The following is a 22,840-nucleotide window of genomic DNA, read 5'->3' on the forward strand; positions in this document are numbered from 1 at the left end:
ATATCATGTAGCTGACAAAAATTAGGAATCTTTTTTCAATATTGCTGTGGATATCCTACAAACAGCCTAATGAATAATCATGATTATTACCATATTTTGTTTACTACTATATAACTTTAGGTACTAGAAAATGCTTTATTATTATCACCAAGTTATTTCTTTGTTTTGACTCTCACCCATGGATCCAGGTTATAGTTACTAGTTTTTTAGAGAATAAGACTCTCCATCTTCAGATCTGTCTTTCAAATACCTAAAGACTTTTTCTAGTGCTATATCCTAAATGTAGGTGTGCTTCATGGCTGTCACCAAAGCACACTCTGGCCTTATTTTTCTTTTCCCCCACTTGCCACAAGCTTCTGCTTTAGTCCCACCACGTCATCTGTACACCCTCAAAACCATCCTGCTTTCTCATTTTTATCCTGGAGGGAGGTGATTGGATCATGCAGGCAGTTTCCCACATGTTGTTCTCATGATAGTGGATGAGTTCTCATGCAGTTTCCCCCACTCTTTCTTTCTCTCTTTCTTTCTTTCCTTCTTTTCTTTCTTTATTTCCTTATCTATCTATATCATTCTTTATTCCATTGCATATTTCTGACATCTTAATCCCAGTAGCTGCCCCTACACCCACCTGCTGTCTTCATTCCTACCTATAGTACATAGTCCCATCCCTCTGTTTCCAGAGTGTGTAACCTCTTATAGCCTCTTTCATCAGTCTGATATCAGAACTAAAAGGAGAAACATGAACATGCAGGAAAGGTTAATCATTTTATCTTTTTCAAAATGATAATAAAAATGTGTACTTAGTCTTTATTGTGTGAGTATAAAGCTACACAGGCAAGTTTTATTTTTTGTTGGTTCACTTTAAACTATTTGTCTACTTTGAGGTGAATGAAACATATTTCTCTTTTCCAGTTTTGCAGAGGATTGAGTCTGGAGATCTGCAGTAAAGCTTCAAGTCAGATTTATTTCAAAAAGGCTTTAACCTCCTTTAAGGAGAGGTATGCTAGGTGCCTGCCTCTCTTAAATTGGGTTCTGCCTAGTGAAATCCATACAGAAAGCACAATGTCCATTGCAGAGTTTATCAGAATAGTTTTGCTAATGGAATCCTTTATGTTTACATGTCTACAACATGCTGGATAACTTCACTTACATTTAGGTTGGGAACATTTGATGAATATAGACTTTTATATATAGGCCTGGTGGGCTATCAAAATCCCAAAGTTTTCTTTGATATTTAGTAAGTAATCTCTTATTTCTTTAGATGGCAAAATCACCACCTTTGAAACCTTAAAATTTTTGAGCTTAGGAATTGTTTGTTTCTCCTTCTTTATAGCTACCTAGGAGGCTAGTATAGTGCCCAAACCTTGACAATTATTTTTAAATGACTGTCAAATAATGTATTTCATCAGTATAGAGATACTTCCCTCTGGTAGTAGCTGAGCTACTATTAAATCAGAAGCAAGTTTTTAAAAAATGCAATGCAAAAGAATTTCATGAAGATGTCTGTTGTTAAATTGAATGTTATTTTGGGAGGCCTAGGAGAGGAGGATAGAAAAAGGAATTCAGAAGCAGGAGAGAGAGTACCAGTGAAAACATTTAGGATTACTTTACCTTAAATAATCACCTACAAACAGACGTATCCCACTCATAGGAAAAAGTAGCAGACTCATTATTAATGTTATAAATTATTTTAATTTAAAAATCCAATTGATAAAATCAGAAAACGGAAATAATTGAGTTCTCACCTAACAATACCCACATCAACTGTGTGTGTATATATATATATATATACACATATATACACACACACACATATATATATGTCCTTTAAAATACCTATTTACATTTTTGTTATAGATTCTAATTAAACTCACACAACTTGTGTGTATATGATCAAATTCTAGCACTCAGAATACTAGAGTTAGTCATTAAACTATTTTCTCTTACTTTCACAATATTTAATGCCGACCTCTGCCACTTACTAACTTTTATAATTGTGGTGTGTGTGTGTGTGTGTGTGTGTGTGTGTGTTACTCTTTAGGGCAGGCAAATGGTTTGGTCTATTTGGGGAAAATTTCAGTCATTGGGCTTTGTGGAAAGTACTTGCACTCAGAACATTTGGCATTTGATTTTAATAAAGAACTATTTACCCTCTGTGGCAGCATGTAGTTTCTTCTGCCATTTGAGCACGGATAAGCCACCAAGTTAGGAAAGGAAAGACTTCTGTTTACTCAGCAAGCCTGGAGGTTACCAATATGAAAATATGAAATAAACATTTTGCTCTATTACACTCAGGCTTCCTGTACAATGGTAATATTTATCTGCTTTAGAAAAAGACTGTTATTTTACTAGAACTAGTACTTGAAGTGAAAATTGTCATTTTTTTAACCTAAATGAAGAATTCTCATTTTATTACTAAACAACTAAAATAACAGCTTCTGCTTTCTTATGAGGTGAATCACAAATAATTATCATGACTTTTTTAAAATTTCTACTATATCTCTCTCATCTCAACATTTCCACTAAATAAGAAAATAAATTTTAAAGGCGACAATATTATGTGGATATAGGATATGCAACTCCTATCCTTGTTAAGTATAAATTATTAAATGTGATGCATAATTCACAACTAAGAGAACACACCTTTCAAAGAAAAGTGTTTTATGCCTGAGGATGAACTAATCCAGTTACTTTCAACTCAGTGAAGCAAAATTCCAGATTTGTCTTTTATTTGCCTAAAATATCATACTTCTTTTACTCCATAACTCAAATAAAATGAAAGCAAGTGTTCAGTCAAATTAAACCTGTTAAATTACATAAAATAAAACACAGATTTAATCAGAATTTAAATTTTCTAGTCTGCAACCAAAGATAAAATGAAGATGTGGGATTGGAGGCAGAGAAAATAATGGATATTGTTCACTCTGACTTCATTTTAACCATATTCAAACCTGTTCATTTAACTATCTTGGAAAAAGGGGTTGATTAGGAAGACATAATGTAAAAAAGAGAAACGGAGTAAGAGGAAAAGAAGAAGGAAGAAGAGGAGAAGGAAAAAAGGCAATAATCAATCTTTTGAAAGTATTGAAGTAATAAAATACCTTTTCCTTCTCCCCAGAAACATCCAACCAGCCATTTTGCATACAAAGTTCTGCTAACTATGCAACAGAATAAAATACCTGGACACGCCTTTAGGGTAAATGTGCTGTACTCTCTTGCCTGCTGACAAATAGTTCATAAAAGAGTTGATAAAAGTGTTGTTGAGTGTGAGGGGGATGGGAATTACATGAAAACATATTAGGGAAACAGATTCCCTAGGTTTCTTTTCTATCTCTTACACTAATAAGCTGTATAACCCTAGGCAAAGTTACCTACATTACTCTAAGCCTCAGTGTCCTCATAGCTAAAATGAAAATATTGGCCAATATCAGGTTCAAAAATAGACTCGTTACCTTTCCCTGGAGCTTCTGTTCATATAGATATGGGGTAGGGCCTGACAGTTGTATGCTTGTTAGAATTTTCGAAATTCCCATTAACAGAATGCATGACTAAAAGTGCCTTAAAAATGTTTGATATCTGACATCACAAGAAATCTAGAGGCTTTAAAGGAGATTAATTTCAGTAGTACAATGACAATGATATAGTCAAGGCTTTGGATACTTTCCTTCTCCCACTATGCTATGTTTGGCTTGTCAACAATGGCCTGCCTCATGGACTCAATGTACATATGGCAGTTTCAGCAAACTGTGTAGACCTAATGATGTTCAACAATGAAGAGCAGTAATCAACTGCGAGCTGTTCTTTTATAAGATATAAAAAAAGTTTCCAGAATTTTCTATTGGTCTTCCCTTTAGATTCTGTTGACCAGGTCCAGGTCATACACCCATGAATAAAATCATGGTTGGTTGTTTGGTATAAAGAATGGTTAAAGAAGATGTCAACTTTCCTAAGAAAATGAGGCTTATTCTGCAGTAAAATTAGAGGTTAGCCAGCCAGCACAAGTGTGGAAGAGTAGATGAAGGTAGTGTCTGTGGCAAAAGTTATCATTACCAAGAACAACAGTGATTTCATGTATATTTCTCCAAACAGTAAAATCAGAATAAGTTTGGAAAACCCTGAAATAAATAGTTACTAGGAAACCTTTTTTTTTAATGAGATTTAGTTACTATAATTCAAGAGAATAATTAGAAAGTTAAACCTTCTAACATTTTAAATAATTTATTTAATACATGTGAATTATAAAAATATCATATCAAAAAATATATCTTGTTATTTTGAAAATGAAAGACCAGCTACCTAGAAAGGAATCACTGTGAAACTAAATAATGCCATGGACACTAAGAAGGAATCTACTCCACCTAGTGAAGTTGCTGATCAATTGTGATATTTCAGGACTATTCTGGTTCTATAATCCAGTCATGGATGAAAACAAGATTTACTATAGGTTCTAGCAGGATAGATAGATGCACAGATAAATAAAGAACTCTACTGTACTTGACAAAACCCTTCAAGAAGCTCATAAACTTACATATATCACAAGAATATATAACTCCCATAATTCGAAAGCAATAAACATATCATGCAAAATTTCGTTTTCCCTAGTCTGTCTATAAAGGAACCAAGTATACCCTGAGTTCCCAGAGCTTATTGAGTACAGAATAAATATAAGAGCTAGAGTTTGTTTCCCAAGTGGTCACACCCTAAAATGATAGCATTTGCCAAATAGAAATGTAAGCAAGAGTGAAAAAAATCTCCCAAGTATCCTTATTCACCAAAAATTTATTCGTTTTTCTCATTCTTTACAGGGAAAAAAGTTAGCTTTTTAAAATGCCTGGTACAGAGCAGGGGATAAAATGGAGGGGGAAGATGATTAGGGCTATATGGTTGAAATTTACTGCAATGTTTGCAGATCATGTAGGCAAAAAAATCCCAACTTATGGACCTGAGAGTGAATATCTTGTGAGTCCCTAATAGATCCAGATATCCTTATTTTCTTTCTATCCCTTGAAATCAGGGCATATTTTGATATTTTATATTAAGCAAAATAGATAAGTAAAGGTAGATGTAGATTAGTTGCTACAAGCTTGCTATCAGGCCTTTTAAAACTATGCAGAAAAAATTTTCCTTGAAACCAGTAAAACTACCTTAGATTTCCCCAACTTAGAAATCACCCATGAAAAGTTACAAATCCATACCCTTCATTTCTCCAAACAGTCAAATCAGAATAAGTGCCAAGATACCACATGATTTTAACACAAGAGTCTCAGAAACTTCCTAGCCTGGGGATGAGTGCTTGAACGTGGAACTCAGAAAACTCAGATTTCAATTCTGCATCTACTTTGGAGTTTATCTTCTCAAAAAAAGCATCTAGTCTTTCAATTCATTTTTTCTTTCACTCATGAAATAAAGATAATATTTGAAATAACCTACCTTACACAGGTATAATGAGAATTAGCAAGATAACTGAAGAGAATTTCAAAGACATTTAGCATGAATTGAACACAAATCAGTTGAAGATGTCTGACTTTTTCCTCTTATATCATCTTTTGCTTTGCAGAAATGGCAGCGTTATTGTTATATTTGACCTTTTCTTTGCCCAGTCTGTGTCAGATGAAAATGTAAAAGAAGAACTGATTCAAGGCATTGAAGCAAACAAATCCAGCCAACTGGTCACTTTCCATATTGATTTGAACAGCGTTGATATCCTAGGTATCTGTGAACATTATTTTATTTCTTTGAATCATTAAGCTATGAAATTAAAATTCTATCAATATACCAGGGAGGAAGTGGAATCATGCTTGACCTTAGGAACATGTCTTATTGCCTGAGGTGACACATTTGAATAAGAAAAGTAAAATATGAAGAAACCACATTTGAAGAAACTTATCAATGAGAAAAAGTTTATAAAATGTCAAGGAGATTCTGAAAGTATTGGCATGCATAAAAGTTTGTGGGTCTTATGCATTCTTTGCACTGGTCAAGCACACCCTGACTTTTCAGGAACTCTCTTTAGATAGTATTAGATTGCAAAGGCAAGGTCCAATCTCTAATTGAGAAGCTTAAAAAAGAAGGAAAAAGTAGAGTCAATGAGTTTGATCCCTTCTTGTTACCTATTTATAAAAATTAAACGATAAATGATAAATAATTTTAACGTAAGTATAAACCATAAAAGAAGAAATATGGGGCATCCAAAACAACAACAGAAAAATATGTTTATAAATGCTTAGGTAGTTCCAAATTTTCCATTCTAATTATCCACCATACAACTCAATTCAACAAACACTTACAGCGTGCTTATTTCAGTTGAGAATGGTAGTAATTTGCTAAGGTCATCCACATTCAATCCCTTATCCATAAACCTTGGGACCAAATGCATTTTGGAATTCAGAAATGGATTTTAGAAGGTTAGCCAATACATAAATATCTACATTGAGAGGAATAAAGAGAAACTCTAAATAGCCTAATTATTCAACTAGTTGGACTAGTTGTGCTACAAAATGAGATCGGTTGATACGTTTGCCTCTAAATTAAATACATAAAAACATGCAGTGTTGTTTATTTTCTAATAGTAAATATGAGATCTCTAGTTGCTTCTCTACAGAGCATTGTTTCATCAAGCCTAGTTTCCTCTTTCATTCAGTCTCTTGCAACATCATACAGCTCCTGTTCTTAAGAAGACGGTTAATTCTTAGTCCTTCTCTACTGATGGTTTGGACTTATGTCATACCTACTGGGGCAGAGACTGTCTATTCTGAATTTTTGATTCAGATGAGCTGAAAACTACTAGCTATTACTAGCTAGAACAGGTGATTTATCTATCAACATTTTTATTCTCTACATTAATCCTCTTATGTTACGTCATTACTAATTCCAAATTAGGGAAAAGACCAAAATACAGACACTTTGGTAAATTGCCTAAAATCACGCAGCCATTTAGATTTAGGCATTTTGACCTCTGTGGTCTGATCTTAATGTCTGTGCTCTTAACTTTTATACTAGCTTGTTTGTAATTTTTTATCTTTGAACAGTGTTGACTGATTTTTTTCATAGTCATTTTTTATTTCTTGGCATGGAAAAATGAATATTTTCATTTTTTTTTAACTTTTTTTTTTTTTTTTTGAGACGGAGTTTCACTCTTGTTACCCAGGCTGGAGTGCAATGGTGCAATCTCGGCTCACCACAACCTCCGCGTCCTGGGTTCAGGCAATTCTCCTGCCTCAGCCTCCTGAGTAGCTGGGATTACAGGCACGCACCACCATGCCCAGCTGATTTTTTGTATTTTTAGTAGAGACGGGGTTTCACCATGTTGACCAGGATGGTCTCGATCTCTTGACCTCGTGATCCACCCGCCTCGGCCTCCCAAAGTGGTGGGATTACAGGCGTCAGCCACCGCGCCCGGCCAACTTTTATTTTAAGTTCAGGGTACAAGTGCAGGTTTCTTATATAGGTAAACTTGTGTCATGGGGGTTTATTGTACAGATTATTTTATTATCCAGTTATTAAACCTAGTACCCATTAGTTATTTCTCCTGATCCTCTGCTTCCTCCCACACACCTCCCCCATCTTCCAATAGACCACAAAGTTGTCATCTTACTATCTTCATTTGCATGTGCATTTGTTTCTGGTGGTCAATTCTGATAAGCAAATTGAAAGATATGCTGAAACCTCTTTTCATGATTCCCTATATTTGGATTCTCTAGGGGAATAGAGTTTGTGATTTTTTTAAATTATATATTTATTCAGTTAAACCATATTCTTTGAGTTAGTTTAGAATTAGTATCACAAGTATAATAAGCTGTATTACAACACCAGCCCAAGAATATTCTCAACATGCAGAAGTTACATTTAGTTTGTTGAATTGTGTAAAAACACATTTATAAACACAGAACCAAGCTTAATTGTAGGTATTTCAGTTTAATACCCATTTGTATCATGTCAATTTTTGAATTTATAAAATTTTAAAATTAGTTAAGAATTTCACAGATATCTTGAATTTTTGTATAATAAGCTGTCAAATATAATAAAATTAAACCATATTCTCTAAGAAAAGCTACAAAAATTTTATTTTACCTTCTTCATCAATACTCTACCATGTATCATTTACAAAACTTCAATAGGTTTCATAGAACCAACACAATTCAAAAATGATGAAATGCTGAAATAAAACACCTAGTTAGTAGAAGGGAATATACTTCTTAGCCCACCTATCATCCATATAGTTTTGAATAAAGACATTCACCACATGATGGTTTTTCATGAGATATGTTTGATTTCCTTTATATCTTGCATAGATAGGTGAGTCTATACTTTTAAAACTATTAAACATGTTAAAGTTTGAAGAAAATTGCCAGCTTTTGTCTTTTTTAAAATTATATTTTAAGTTCTGGGGTACATGTGTGGAACTTGCAGGATTGTTGCATAGGTACACACATGCCATGTTGGTTTCCTGCCTCCATACCCCCGTCACCTACAGCAGGCATTTCTCCCAAAGTTAACCCCTTCCCACCCTCCCCACCCCCCACAATCCCTCCCCTAGTTCCCCACCCCCCAACACACCCCAGTGTGTGATGTTCCCCTCCCTGTGTCCATGTGTTCTCATTGTTCAACATCCACCTATGAGTGAGAATATGCAATGTTTGGTTTTCTGTTCTTGTGTCAGTTTGCTGAGAATGATGGTTTCCAGATTTATCCATATCCCTGCAAAGGACATGAACTCATCCTTTTTATATAGCTGCATAGTATTCCATGGTGTATATGTGCCCCATTTTCTTTATCCAGTCTATCATTGGTGGGCATTTGGGTTGCTTCCAGATCTTTGCTATTGTAAACAGTGCTGCAATGAACATATGTGTGCATGTGTCTTTATAATCAAAACAGTCTGATACTGGTACCAAAACAGAGTTATAGAACAATGGAACAGCTTTTGTCTTTTATGTTAAAAGCACTTTTTACTTATAGACCACTTAGTTCCAAGGAAATATTAATTATGTGAAAGATTGTTTTGCAATTGTTCTCTTCATATGTTTTAGTATAAAGCAAGTGGTTGTAGATATGACAAGATGTGGTGCATAATGTCATATTAGTTGGCTAAAATGTAAATTATAATATATAACTATGATTAATAAATAGATATATTTCTTAAATAGATACAAAATAAAGCAAACTTTTTGCATAAGTAAATTGTATACAGAGAATATGCAGACTCTGGAAATTTATCCAATGTATTATAACCAAATAATGAATAGGGAGATTTAGCGTGGGAGCGAATAAAATAGGAACGCCAAAGGATCAGATGCCCTTTGAATGAATATTCAAGTTGTACTAAGTGTTTTGTAATGCATTTATGTAATAAGCCCATGTGTCAAGTCAACTTTACTTTATTCTAGCATCTTTGGAGAATTTTTCTACAGTAAGCCCTGCAACGACTTCAGGTCAGTGTTTATGGCACTTTTAAAAATATAACTTGGTGATCATCAAACTCTATGACATTAGGAAAATATATATATTTTTCTTGCAGCTATTTCTTAGGCATTTAATCTTCATATCAATTTATAAGAAGCCTATAATTGGTTAGAAAGAACAGTTCATAATATTACAATGTTCCTAATGCCTCACCACTTATGCCAAGAATACATATTTCCAATTTCAATGGTACTTCATATTTAAACTTTATATACATATATATGAGAGATGTATGAGAGAGAGAGAGAGAAAGAGAGAGACAGAGAGAGAGAGAGAGAGAGTGTGTGTGTGTGTGTGTGTGTGTGTGTGTGTAACATCTCCATAAACAGCTCTCCAATCATGGTGCTCTGGAGATAAAGCTATGGCAACTGTGAGGTCACTAAGGGTCAGATAAAGAAAGATGGCTTTCAGTAGACATTACACTTTGGAAGGAAAAATCCAGGCTTAATATTAACTACTCTATTCCAGCACTTTCTTCACCCCCATCTTTTTGTAAAACTATAATTACATAATTTCATGGTTATAAAACTATGAAGATGTTACTTTTGGTATAATAATCATGACCATTTTTATAATATTTGAAGTTTTATTTTTTAAGACATCCTCTTTAGCCAGGTACTACATTTTACAAACATTACCTATTTCAGTTATCAGAATGATTTTGCAGAGAGGTGGTGATATTTTTCCATTTGAAAAAATAAAATAAGTAATAAGTAACATGCCCAAGGTCACACAGTTATTAAGTGTCAAACTGAGAAATCAAAAATAGTTCCTTCTGATTCCAAAGCCCATAGTCTAAGCATATCCCATGCTTCTCTTTCAAATAGCATCAAATTCGCCTGCAACATTTTAAGTCTATGGTCATTATGAAATTAATGAATCCTCATATTTAGTTATAGATCATTGAATAACCTTTTCTTCTTTCGTTAGAAAATAAAAGATGAGTTAAAAACCTAAAAACCTCTACAACTCTAAAAATAATCAAAAACATAAAATATTTATTCCTAAATCCAAATATAAATGACATATTTCTAAATGAATAGACACTAATAATTCATAATAACTTGTAAAATTATTAGGTTAAATATTATATAGAATGAATATACAATAAATTCCTGGTAATTAGTTTTAAATATATAATTATTATTTTAATATAATTTATCTTTTAGACAAGCTTATAACCACCAGTCATCTGGCAACTCCAGGTAAGTTTTAATAATATTATTACTGTCTTTGAAAGAAAGTTTTCACTTACATTTTATTTTAGGCCCCTGAGAAGTCTCTGATGTCTTAGCAATTAATATTGCATGCATTTTATAGATAAGAAACCAGGAGCATAAAAGTTTGCAGTTTTAGCCCAAGATTTCACCAAAGTAAACAAAATACGGGGGCCTAATGCCTGAGTTGTCAGAGCTCACTCCTATCCTCTGTCTATTGCTAACAGAACTGTCATTATCTACTGAAAAGAATGTCACCAATAGGATCAAAAGGTTTTCCACCAAGGAAGTAGATTTTATCAGATATTACAGACTTTCCTTCCTTTGATTATTTTCTCTGCATACAAGTTGGACATGCTTTCTTTCTGCTGTTAACATGGTACTGGTGGCCAAAGAATTACCAAAGGGGCCTTAGATTCGTTCATTCAATAATTTTTTTAAGTATCTACTTTATGCCAACTCTCAGTATGTATCTTTGGTGTGCCAATTTCTCTGTATTTCTAGGAATTGTGCGCTGTGCTTCTGTCTTTCAATCAACTAAAATACCGTCTCTGGTCCTGACCTAATCTTCATATGGAATGTCCTGGGTGTGTCCCTAATCCCTTGAAGTAAATTCAATAAAGGCAATAATGTAGATCTTCAATCAGCTCCCAACAATACCACTACCGTGTTACATTATTAAAATTTACATCAAATATTATATACATAGAGAGAAAACACTTGTAAAATTATAAACACCATTTTTAGTAGGGATAAATAATTCTTGAATAAAAATTGTTGGTGTAATGTTTGAAAAGCAAAGCAATACATGAATCAATCAAAATGCTTTAGGAAACAAGCCATCACAACTCTAAAACCCATAGAGATCTATTATGATAGCATAAGTCTGTCTGCAGCTGTATTTAGGTTACCTCCAAACAATAGCACAACATATTGCAAATAAAAAAAACCCTGACACTGAGTCCACATTCTCATCTCCAATGTGGAAAAATATTTACAGCCTCTCAAATCCCCTTCCAGCACACTTTGAATAAATGCTTTTGGGATTGATAGTGGCTAATTCCTTTGGTCTAAAAATAAGCTGAATAAGTAAGTTAAATATATTTTGAAAAATGTGTTCCTAAAACCTTGAAAGCCAGTAACAAGTATCCAAATTAATGCCTATTTTCTATTTGTTTATTGGTTCATTGAGTGATTAATCTAACACAAAGCCGTTAAGGTCTTCTTAGTTGTATAAAATGTCCTAATCGTAACATGTAGAATGAATTAGGTGAAAAGAAGGTCTTAAATAAAGCAAGAAAGCACTGGACTTAAAAGAAGGTTTTCTCCCTTACTATTCTGAAGACATATCTGTTAAAAATATAAAGAATTGGCTGAACCATCTGCTCAATTTCCTCTGGATAAAAAAGGAAATGATGAATGAGGGGTCAGAGAGCATGGGAAAGTATGCCATCCATATTTTTCTCTCCTGGTAAGTGAAGCAGAAATCTTCTTTTCTACATTTAAACTACAGAAATGGGGGTCAGTGTACACTTAGCCCTGTCTTTCACATTTTGTATAAGTAATCAATAGTCAAAATAAAGATCAAAAAGCAACATAAATTCTCAATCACTAAAAATACATGGGTGAATTCATGCATTACCTAATTTCATCAATCAATCTACATATATTTGGCAAGCTATCTAGCCTATTTGAACTTTATTATCTGAAAAAATAGATTAAAATATATTTCTTGGAGGATGATCATGAAAATTGAAAGAGAGATAATACAGATATCACTGTACCATGGTCAACATGGTGACTCCCACAAAGAAGGAGTAGAAGGAACACCGCCAATATTAGATCCCTACTCCTTCCCCCTTCTGAGTTTGCTGAAACAGAATCAAACAAAAAAACCATTTGGATTCTTTATTTAAAAAACTCATAAAAACCCTGAATTTAAAACAGGATTATTCTACTTGGTAACGTTCATTTTTATCTGAACTTTCATTTCACCAAAAAAAAACTTTGTTTCTAAACATTTCCTGTTATCAGAGACTGTATTGGATTACCTTAATCCTCAAAGCATTATTATAACGTAAGTAAGTGGTGAAATATCATATTCTCTTTTTCTTTTTAGTGAATCCATGTACTACATGATTGCCCAATCATTCTTCCCATTTATTCCTCTCATACAGCAAGATACTATATATTTATAGAGGGGAACGAGGCAATTAAATGTGAAAACTGCATTTTCCAAGCAGTAATTTATTATGAATATGCCTTCCAGGGATGTTAAATTTATTCTCATTTTTATATGCCTGGAAGACAGAGTTTGAGAAAAATCAACAAATGCATGCATCATATACCTGGTATTAGTACTGTTATAAATTCTGCAAAAGAGAATTTTTGTGTGATAATGGTACAAAGTCCATTAGGATTATGCACTATCATTCGACAGCTTTTGCTGCCAATTACCTCAAAGTTTTACTAACCCATTTAGAACATTAGAGAAGAAGGACTGGAACTGAGGTGACATGACACAGATTAATTTTTGGATCACAACAGAGTGCCTAGAGAGGGTGTTTTGGGCAACTGCTCCCATGTTTAGGGATTTCTAGACTACAGCTTGTTCTAGTCTTTTTTTTCTTACTGTGTAGGCAATACCTGCAGAAGATAGAAGTTTCACTATCATGGCCTGTCTCAATCTCATAAAAAATGTATCCTTGCTACAGTTCCACTGTGTCGAAGAGTTTGGGGATTGAAGAAAAAGAATAATTGGTTGATTTAGTGAAAAACATGAAATTGGGCCAAAACAACCTAAGGTAGAATTATGTTCCTCAATTTAATTGCTTCAAGACTGAGATGAAGAGATTTTACCTGACACCAAACGTATTGTGACTTTAGGAATTATTCTTTTTCTGCGCTTGAGAAAACAACATTTATATTGCTAAGCACTCTCCTCTAATTTAAGGCATTCCTGCTCACGTGGTATCAAGACTACTAAAGCATCTTTCTACCATAATTTCAATTGGATTGAAAATCCATAGTCTTGCTTAAAATACATTTTTAAAAAACCTAAATTTGTTCTATCACAGTAAATGAGAATTTCTGTAAGGTGATACCTATTTTCCAATATAGTGTGGTGAAATAAAACTTTAAAGGCAAACATTCATGGATGAAGATTCTGCTTCTACTGAGTAAGCTATCAGGATCTTGGGCTTAATTTGTCTTAAACAATTTTGGCCACCAAGTACTATTATCCCTTTTCAAATAGTGGGGAAAATAAAATCTATGATTTCCAAACCATGGTTTCGGTTTACCATATCGTATATAACATCTCTTGCAAATTATTTGGAAGGCAAAAAATAATTGATTTTATTATTTTTACCCTCCACAATGCCTAACACAGAGCCTGTATTCAATAGGCACGGAGGTTCCTAGTGCCAAATCACTGAAAATTGTTTTGATATTGGATTCCTCTGAAGTAATCATCTTTGAGTGTATACTGAATTTTTCATGATGCAACTACAAATGTATAATTAAAGCCTTCTTTTTGCTGAATTCCAAGTAATGCTAATTTACTGGTGTGTTTTTATCATATGTCAAAAGTTAGTGTCCTGAAGGTAAAATGCCACATAGATTACAGAAAACAAGTGCATTTTTCCCACTGAAGTTAATAATGCCTAATATTAATGAAATTTGAATAGTTTTGCAATTTGGCATAGACTTCTTAGAATAAAAGAAATATTAGGACAAAATTAGGTAATAAAATGCGAAGCAAGTAATACTCAAGTCAAAAAACTCTAGTTTGAGAGGGCAAACCATTTAAATTAAACTGGCATCTGGCTGGGTGTAACAGCTGATATTTTAATTGACAGTTTTGTTAGAAATTGTAGTCCCGTATATTCATGTAGAAAATGAAAGAGAGCAAGAAAGAAGACTCAGTAAAAAAACAATTTGACAAAAATTTTAAAACGGACTACAATCGTATAAAAATTACATTCATATTTTCCGTATTAGTTTTAATATGGGAAACTTCTGTTCCTCATGGACCCAGTCAGATGAAGTGTGTTTATGAAACAGTCTGGAGAGATGCAGAGTGCAACTTAAGATTCCAACTTTAATATTCTAACTTAAAGTCAAAATACTTCAAACTAGACTCAGTTTCTAATCTCACAATTTGTCCATCTCATAAACAGTATTGAGACTAATGGCCATAGTAACAGAACTGGCCTCTCCAGTCATTCAACTGCCAATTCCTTAGCATTCCATTCTCCACCTCCACTAATCCTGTTCAGAAGCACATGTAATCACTGAAGATCATCAGTTTTACCTGTAAGTAGCAATTGAGCCCATGTCCCATCTCCTCTGCCATTGTGAGAGTTCTAGCCCTCATCAACTTTCACTAGGACCATTGAAACAGCTTCTCGAGTGGTCTTATTCACGTGGTGTTTCACATGGTCCAACAACTGCCTTTATGAAACATGGACTAGTCATATCGTACATATATGTAAAAATCTTTCAATGCCATTGCCTATTGAAAAATGTTTCTAACACTTAAAAAAGATTAAAGGTTCCCCTAGAATCTAGTACCAAACTCCTTTCTTACTATGCCTTCCATAAACATCCGTCTAGGTTAGTGAGACTCATTTGTTTCCCATATATTGACTTGCTCCTGACATATCACTAAATACATTCCATACAGCTCTCCTCCTGGTGCATTTCTAGGCATTCTTCAAAAACTAATTTAAATATGACCACTTCTATAAAGATGTTTGTAATTCTTGCCTTAGAAGGAAACTAATTGCTTAAACTTTGGTGCTCCCATAGCACTTTTTAAGTATCTCTCTTAAAAAAATTATTTGTAAATAAACCCGTTCCTCCACTAAACTTCAAGCTTCACGAAAGGAGAGAGGCTCTGCCTTACTCATTCTTTTATCTCCATCTCTTAAAACTCCATGACAAAAATGTGCAGAAAATAAATACTTGTGGGATCAATAAATGATTATTCATAAGATCAATCAAGTCCAATGGATATCACTTGCTGGTGTGATTTTGAGGTTCAGTCAACAGATAACCAACAGAGATGTGATGCATCAGAAAGTGAAGCTCCCACAAGAAGCATTAGGATAGTCAAAGTGATATATGTTCCTAGCAATATCCCAAAATCTAGTCTTTGAAATGCTGAGTACTTGGACATCTATTAGCTACTCATAAAATAAGACAGTTTCAAGCATAGTTCCTTTTTTAGTTTATTTATTTATAAAGCACTTAAGAGATTCTATCAAATCCTCTGCCTTTCTGGATTAGTAACTCAATGGTTAATGATTTTTGATGAATTGCTCTTATGTATCAACAAGTATATGCAATTGGGTTTAGTAAATAATATTTTTATTATTATTTATTGTTTTCCTACATAGGAGTTATCTGTCATTTGAGAATGGCTCTGATCTTTACCCTGTCATATAATTTTAGATGGGTATTCCATGAATTTCCCATTGGTTCATATTCATTTTAATTACAGCCAGCTACAAATATCTCATTTAGTTCTATGTATACTCAGTAAAAATCTATAAATATTTTTAATTAAGGATTAACTTAGTAGATTCATTGACATGAACATATTTATTTTGCTAATTAATTTTATAGAGCAGAAAGAGAAATTACAGATTTTCATATTTTTAAAACCCAGCAGATGGCAGTACAGTTCTGGCTTTAAGATCAAGAACAATAACCAAAAAGGGAAAAATAATGCTGTTGAATTAAAGATTTCCAAAACTTTGCACCATCACTATTATTGTATTCAGAGGCAAAAATATTCAAATTTCCACATTGGCCTGAAAAATAAAATAAAATTAAAAGTCTTTATCTTGTGGGCATGTAAGAATATGTCTTATTTTCAGAATTGCTCTTACATTTTCCAAGTTAATTTCTAGAAGTAAAATGTGTTTCTTGGTGCATCTAGACTTAAGTTTATGAAAGTGGGCAAGTAAAAGTCAAGACAGGCTGAGAGGGGCAAATTGTTCAGATTCCCTCCAGAAGATGACATGAAACCCTGAAGGGGTGTGTTTACAGTGTACCCCCTAAGAATCTCTGACCCAAGGGAAAAAGAGATAGAATAGCCATTAGGTTTCTTCATTGTTTAATGTTGCAATGTACTGGGAATTTTAAGTATTTTATCTTATTTTAAAATGACTTTGGTCAATTTACTCTACAAAATAGAAATGCTGACTTAAGCCACTGTATTTTCAAATAATAAGCTTATGAGTAAATCAAGTGGCTGCTGGATGCTGCAGATGATGTAATAAACTTTCCAAAATTGCCCCACATGAAATTTCAAAATTTAAAATGCTCTAATTTTACAAATGATTGATCTTAAAATGAAATAAATATTTCTATGGCAGTTAAAGAATATACTTATAAGTAAGAACCCCAATGGCAAAAAGCATATTAAATGTTTTAACACTGTACGTATCTCATCAATTGGAAATTTAAAAATTTCAGTCATTTTTTAAAGGAAATGTCTCAATAGAGTGCCCGTCTGGTTCAAGTCCTTGTGCTGATGCTCTAACATGTATAGCAGCTGATTTGTTTTGTGATGGAGAATTAAACTGTCCAGATGGTTCTGATGAAGACAATAAAACATGTGGTAAGTTTACACCCCTATTCTTTCCCCTTCCATTTTATCCTCCCTCACTTTAGACACACAAACACGCATGCACGTGCACGCACACACACACACACGCACGCACTAATCTCAGAGACCTGAAACTACAAACAGTATAACATAATACAAAATCTAAAAAAAATTGTATTGATATTTTCCTAAACTTAAAAATAATACTAAACATAATGATTAATTAAACAGAAAATTTTGTTGGATTTCTTTTGATCACTACAGAAAGGAAGATGTGATTAACAATGTCTGTCATAAATGTGGGGATGGGTGTCGCTAAATTTTTGTCTCTTCTCTGATATACATTCTCATTTCTTTTCATGTTTTTTCACTATCATATCAGTCTTTTCCTTTCAACATTTTAACAGTGCCTAACTCAATGAGAACCAGCTTGAAAATTTGATTGCTGCTCTTATTTGCCTCTTGTAGTTCTATAAATAATGGAAACAAGATATGAATAAGAACTTAATGTCCCATAAGTAAAACATCTGTGTTTCACTTGTATATTTTGGCATCTTTTTTGAGTGTTAATGACAATAATGTTATTTTACTATTATTATTATTATTATTTGGGACTTAAGTAGCACTTACCATATACCAAGCATAGCTCTAGTGGATTTAAACATATTTACTCTTTGTCTTATTTCTTCCTTTTAAAGCTGGATTCCCTTAGGAAAGTTTACTGGAAAGCAGTATCTAAATAGGTAATTTATTTTTGTATGTAACATATTGAAGAAGATTTCCACATAGAACTACAATAGTTCTCCCTTATTTCAGGTTTCGAGTTTCAACTACCCATTTTTAACCACAGGTGACACTAGTAAATGGAAAATTCCAGAAATAAACAATGTATAAGTATAAAATTGCACGTCATTCTGAGTATCGGTATAACTGTTCTATTTTACTAGTGATTATTGTTGTTAATCTCCCTTGGTGCCTAATTTCTAAGTCAAACCTTATCATAGGTGTGTATGTATAGGAAAAAACATGGTAGATACAGGGCTATTACCCATGGTTCAGGCATCCACTGGAGTTCTTAGAACATCCCCTGTGGATAAGGGGAGACTGCTGTATTTGGATAAGTCTAACCTATATTTTTTTATTTAACGGAAAGCATTAAACTGCACATTTTTTGGTATGGTTTATAATCAGTTTTAAAACTGACCATAAGTACAATTAGTGCCCAAAGTGTGTTGAAGACTGTAGTTACTATTTGCTAAACTTTTCCATTATTTGGTACTCTTTTCTAATCTTGCTTGATATTAATGGAAGATGAGTATTCTGATAATGACCAAAGTTTTAAAAACTACCTCTCCACTTAGTACGTACTTTAAAAGCCAGGCAGTTGGTCTGTTTCCCAGTAACAACTCACAAAAGGCCACTCTACTATAGAGACTTCCACTAAGCAATCTCTTTCAAAAGTTCTTGGATAAAATTCAGACCTTTAAAGTTTAACTACATACTTTGAAGTTCACTCAGAACATATTGGAAGAAAGTGCAGTCTACAGAATATTTTTTAATCTATTTTATGTAACTAAGTTACTCAAAGAAGAAGAAAGAAGTGTTCTTGTTTTGCTATGGTTTTCAGGCATTTTCTAAAATCTTTTCAGGGAGGATATGGTACAAGTGTGCCATCATGAGGCAGCAAAGGTGATGCTGATTTCTGTTTCAAAAATAATAGTGTAGGTCAACTTAGACACATGGATTTAAGCCAATAAAATGATGATCTATATCCTTAAATAGAGGAAAAGGCATAACTAACAAAATATATGATCAAATATTTGAAAAATATATTGCACCTATTATTTTGTTATTACTCTCTGGAGTTCATAAGGTTCATGATAAACTAATATCAGTACATATAAAAAAGAACCATAAGAGTATCATGTAAGTGCGATAGTTTGTCCTAAACTAAGTTTTAATGCTATGAATTAATGAATTATTTTTTCTGAGCCATTCTAAATTCAAGAGATGAGCCTCAATATTAGAATGGGAGTAACCATCTAAAATTGCTTTTAAAAAATATAGTCAAACTGCATTATTACACGAGTATGTGAAGATTTTTTGGTTTATTGAACCTTAATAGTTACCAGCCTTTCATGTCACCAACACTCTCAACGCTGCACACCGTCACTTTCCATTTTCTTGATTCTCTTTTTTTGTTGTTTAAAGAAAGTATTGTGTCCATTTTGGTAAAGAAATTCAAATTATGTATAGGATAAAATTGTTTAAATCAATCTTTTTTATCAAGAGAGATTTCAAGATTACCAGTTGCTTTATTCATTTTAAGTTGCTTCATTCATTTTAAGTTGCTTCATTCATTGATGATGGTGAGCCCACAAGCCTAGTGAATTTCAGCACCAACTCCAACTTCCAGCAGCATTATTTCCACCTGAAAGCCCCCATCCATCAATCTGTATTCACGGAAAAATTTATAAAATTAATTTAAGATAATTATTCCAATATAAAGTTGAACTTTACTCTTTCTCATTGATTTACACATATTTTGCTCCAGCTGTGAGCTCTGATTCTGGTTTGTGTTATTAATGTTGTCTTCCTCATGCAGCTTCCCTTTTAGTCTTTACTTATTTAGGTTTTCACACTTACAGCTGACTATAGCTGAACCAAGATTTCTTTAAATTGTTTTTCTCTTCTGATCAGAATTATATCAGCAAGAAAGTTCACTTTTTAGCTGACCTACGAGAAGGAAAGATGCTGATTCACAGCATTTAAGACAATGCTTAACTCTTTGGAAGTTGGCAAGTGTTCTCATAGTTTGTATGCCTCATGTGTATATGCATAATAGAGCTTGGTGGGTAAGCATAGATCATGTTTGATTTATACATCTTGGAGATTTCAATGCCATAAGCAAAGACGTAATTAGTGAATATTGAGCCAGCAGAGGGAGCTCTTAGTGGGTCCTAAGTGCATATCCTTATTAATTCCATCCCCTTTCAGGCAACGTTTCTGATAGTGCAATAGAATAGCTGATATTATTTGACAGGCTCATTTATCTTCCACTCAGAATTTTTTTTTCTGATGCTGCACTAGAAAGCACTGCACAGTCTAAAAAGTCATAATCCTAACATCCAGCAATCCTACTCATCCACAACTGTGTTATTTTTTCTACAAACCTATCCTGCTTCATGGTCACTTGTACTATTAGGTTCTCCAGAAACATCCTGAAATTAAATTTTAAAAATGTATGACAAAGCGCCTTACACAAGCTTCTATCCTGAAATGATAATATTTTGGCATTCTGAACTTTGCTATTAGAAATAATTCAATACTACCATAATTTTATTTTAAATACCTTTTGAAATAGTCTCTATGTTTACTTGTATGCAGGAATTGACTAGAGCCTAATTAGAGCAGAATTTGGCCTGTAGAGTATCCATTCCCACTAAAACTTAGTAACATGATAGAAAACAGGACAGGAAAATTGATCATATTTTTTAGGACAGGCTAAATAATATGATAAACAATCTTAACAATTTAAGGCAATATCAGTTTGTTTATCACCCATATCATGGTGAAAGAAAGATGGCAAACGGCTGTGCTCTCTGTAGGCGTTCAGGATGCCTGCTCCTTACTTGCCACTCTCTGTCCCCAGAATCCTCCACTAGATCCTTTACAACCAGCTGACTGACAAAGGAAGAATGTTACAGATAAATTTGGAAACCATATTTGGAAACAGACACAGTGACTTTTACACTCGCTCATTGGCCAACTCAGTCACATGACCTTATCTGACTGCAAGGGATTTGGGGAAGTGTAGTTTAGTCATGTGCTCAGGAAAGAACTGAAACAGGATTTTTCAAACATAGAACCATCTTTGAAACTAGTGACATAATTCAGCTTTTTGGAAAATTATGACTCGTGTTGTGCAGCACAAAGCTGTTGATATCTTTCCCAAAAAATGTGTAGTGAATAGATGGGAATGATAACTAAACTTTTATCAGCTTTACAAGCAGGTTTTACAAATTGTTAAAGGGATCTTGTTTTGCTCTCTCTCTCTCTCTCTCTCTCTCTCTCTCTCTCTTCCTCTTGTTTGTTCTGGAATATTATTGCAAATGTGATTTATATTTTAAATTTGAGAACATTGAAAAAGATGGAAATCTCTTAAAATTTTTCTGTTTCTTCTTTTATTCATGCTTTCCCCCCTGCTTTTTAGTTCAAAGTGTGAGTGATGTCATCATGATAGTGATAGTTATAAAAACATATTGTAATATTAGGCAATATACCACGGTATGCAGTTAAATAAGATTGCCTGGCTTTAAATTGTTGCTGGTAAGCTAGGAGGCCTTATGGTAGTTATTTAACCCAATATGCCTCAGTTTCCCTCATAACTTCACAGAGTTGTTATGCAAATTACATTTATACATATAAAATAACTTTAGAAAATGACTGGCACATAGCAAACACTCTGTAAATGTTAGCAGTTGTATTTTAGCACTGATAGGATTGAGCACTCTACCTCATTGGTCCTTAAGTAGAACTCAAATATGAACTTTACAGTAGCAGCAGGCATTACCACAGGTCCTACAATTTTCAGTCCATGTTGTTTCTTGACCAACTGTGATTTAAAAGCTTTGTATATGACATCAAATACAAGCAAATACCATTTTGGTTTTTATGGTCTTTGAATCTAAGGCATTAATTACCCTGTTTTTTTGGCATGGTTTACAGTGGAAAAGAAAGCTGAGGGTGAGAAAAGAGAATTGCTTTTACAACTAGAAAATTATTTAGCAAGTCATTAGAAAGTCACATATTTTACTACTTATCTTCAAATCATGAAAAATTAGCCTTAATTTTCTTTGTTGCAGTCATTATTATACATAAGGCAATTAAATTAACTCAACAAACCACAATTTTTCTTTTTTTCCAGTGATCTATGTTGCATTGTTCAGAATTTAATCTCTGCTTCTTGAATTATTATCTTTTGTTTTCTTATCTTTGTTCTTTTTTTCCTGTTCTTTATTTCTTTGTTCTTTTCTTCTTCTGGGAATCAGGTTGTCAAATCATAAGCTAGCAATGAATTTCTAGGCCATTGTTTTTAAGCAGACTTTCAATAATAAACTTATCAAAGTAAATGTTTACCCATTTAAAAAAAATATGCCAAAAATAGCAAAAACCCAATAAAAACATGAAATTTTTATTAAGGTTTCTATTTGCGCTCTAGTTTTTAATCTGTTTATTTTTATATACATAAAATATTTTGTCATAAAATAGCTTGTATTATGTAATTTGATAGAATCACTTTATAATGTTACAATGAGCTTTTTCATAGCTCAATTTAGAAGTAGCTTACTCTGAACACTCAGATTTCAAAAATGACATTTTGACATATTTCTTTGATTTTTCTATCCTCCATTAATGCTTCTCCATATGAAGAGTTTGTTATATGCAGAGATAAAGAACACATTGTAGGGGTCATAATTTTAGAATATTGTGTCAACATAACCAAGTAACTAACCAGGAGGAAAATAATGTAAGAAAGACT

General features: G+C 33.3%; 1 protein-coding gene across 3 annotated transcripts in view; it reads left to right on the forward strand.

The window, feature by feature from the left end:
- Positions 1-22,840, forward strand: part of TMPRSS15 (transmembrane serine protease 15) — a 129,196-nt gene that overhangs the window by 13,004 nt on the left and 93,352 nt on the right. For all 3 annotated transcript variants that reach the window (XM_032277137.1, XM_032277135.1, XM_032277136.1), the window contains exons 4-7: positions 5,558-5,709; positions 9,387-9,431; positions 10,632-10,667; positions 17,179-17,310. In XM_032277137.1, coding sequence (XP_032133028.1) covers positions 5,558-5,709; positions 9,387-9,431; positions 10,632-10,667; positions 17,179-17,310 — 365 coding nt within the window. The remainder of the gene's footprint in view (positions 1-5,557; positions 5,710-9,386; positions 9,432-10,631; positions 10,668-17,178; positions 17,311-22,840) is intronic.

The sequence above is a fragment of the Sapajus apella genome, unplaced genomic scaffold (genome assembly GCF_009761245.1).
Source record: "Sapajus apella isolate SASKATOON/1434 unplaced genomic scaffold, GSC_monkey_1.0 scaffold8, whole genome shotgun sequence".
In the NCBI taxonomy this organism is placed as follows: Eukaryota; Metazoa; Chordata; class Mammalia; order Primates; family Cebidae; genus Sapajus; species Sapajus apella.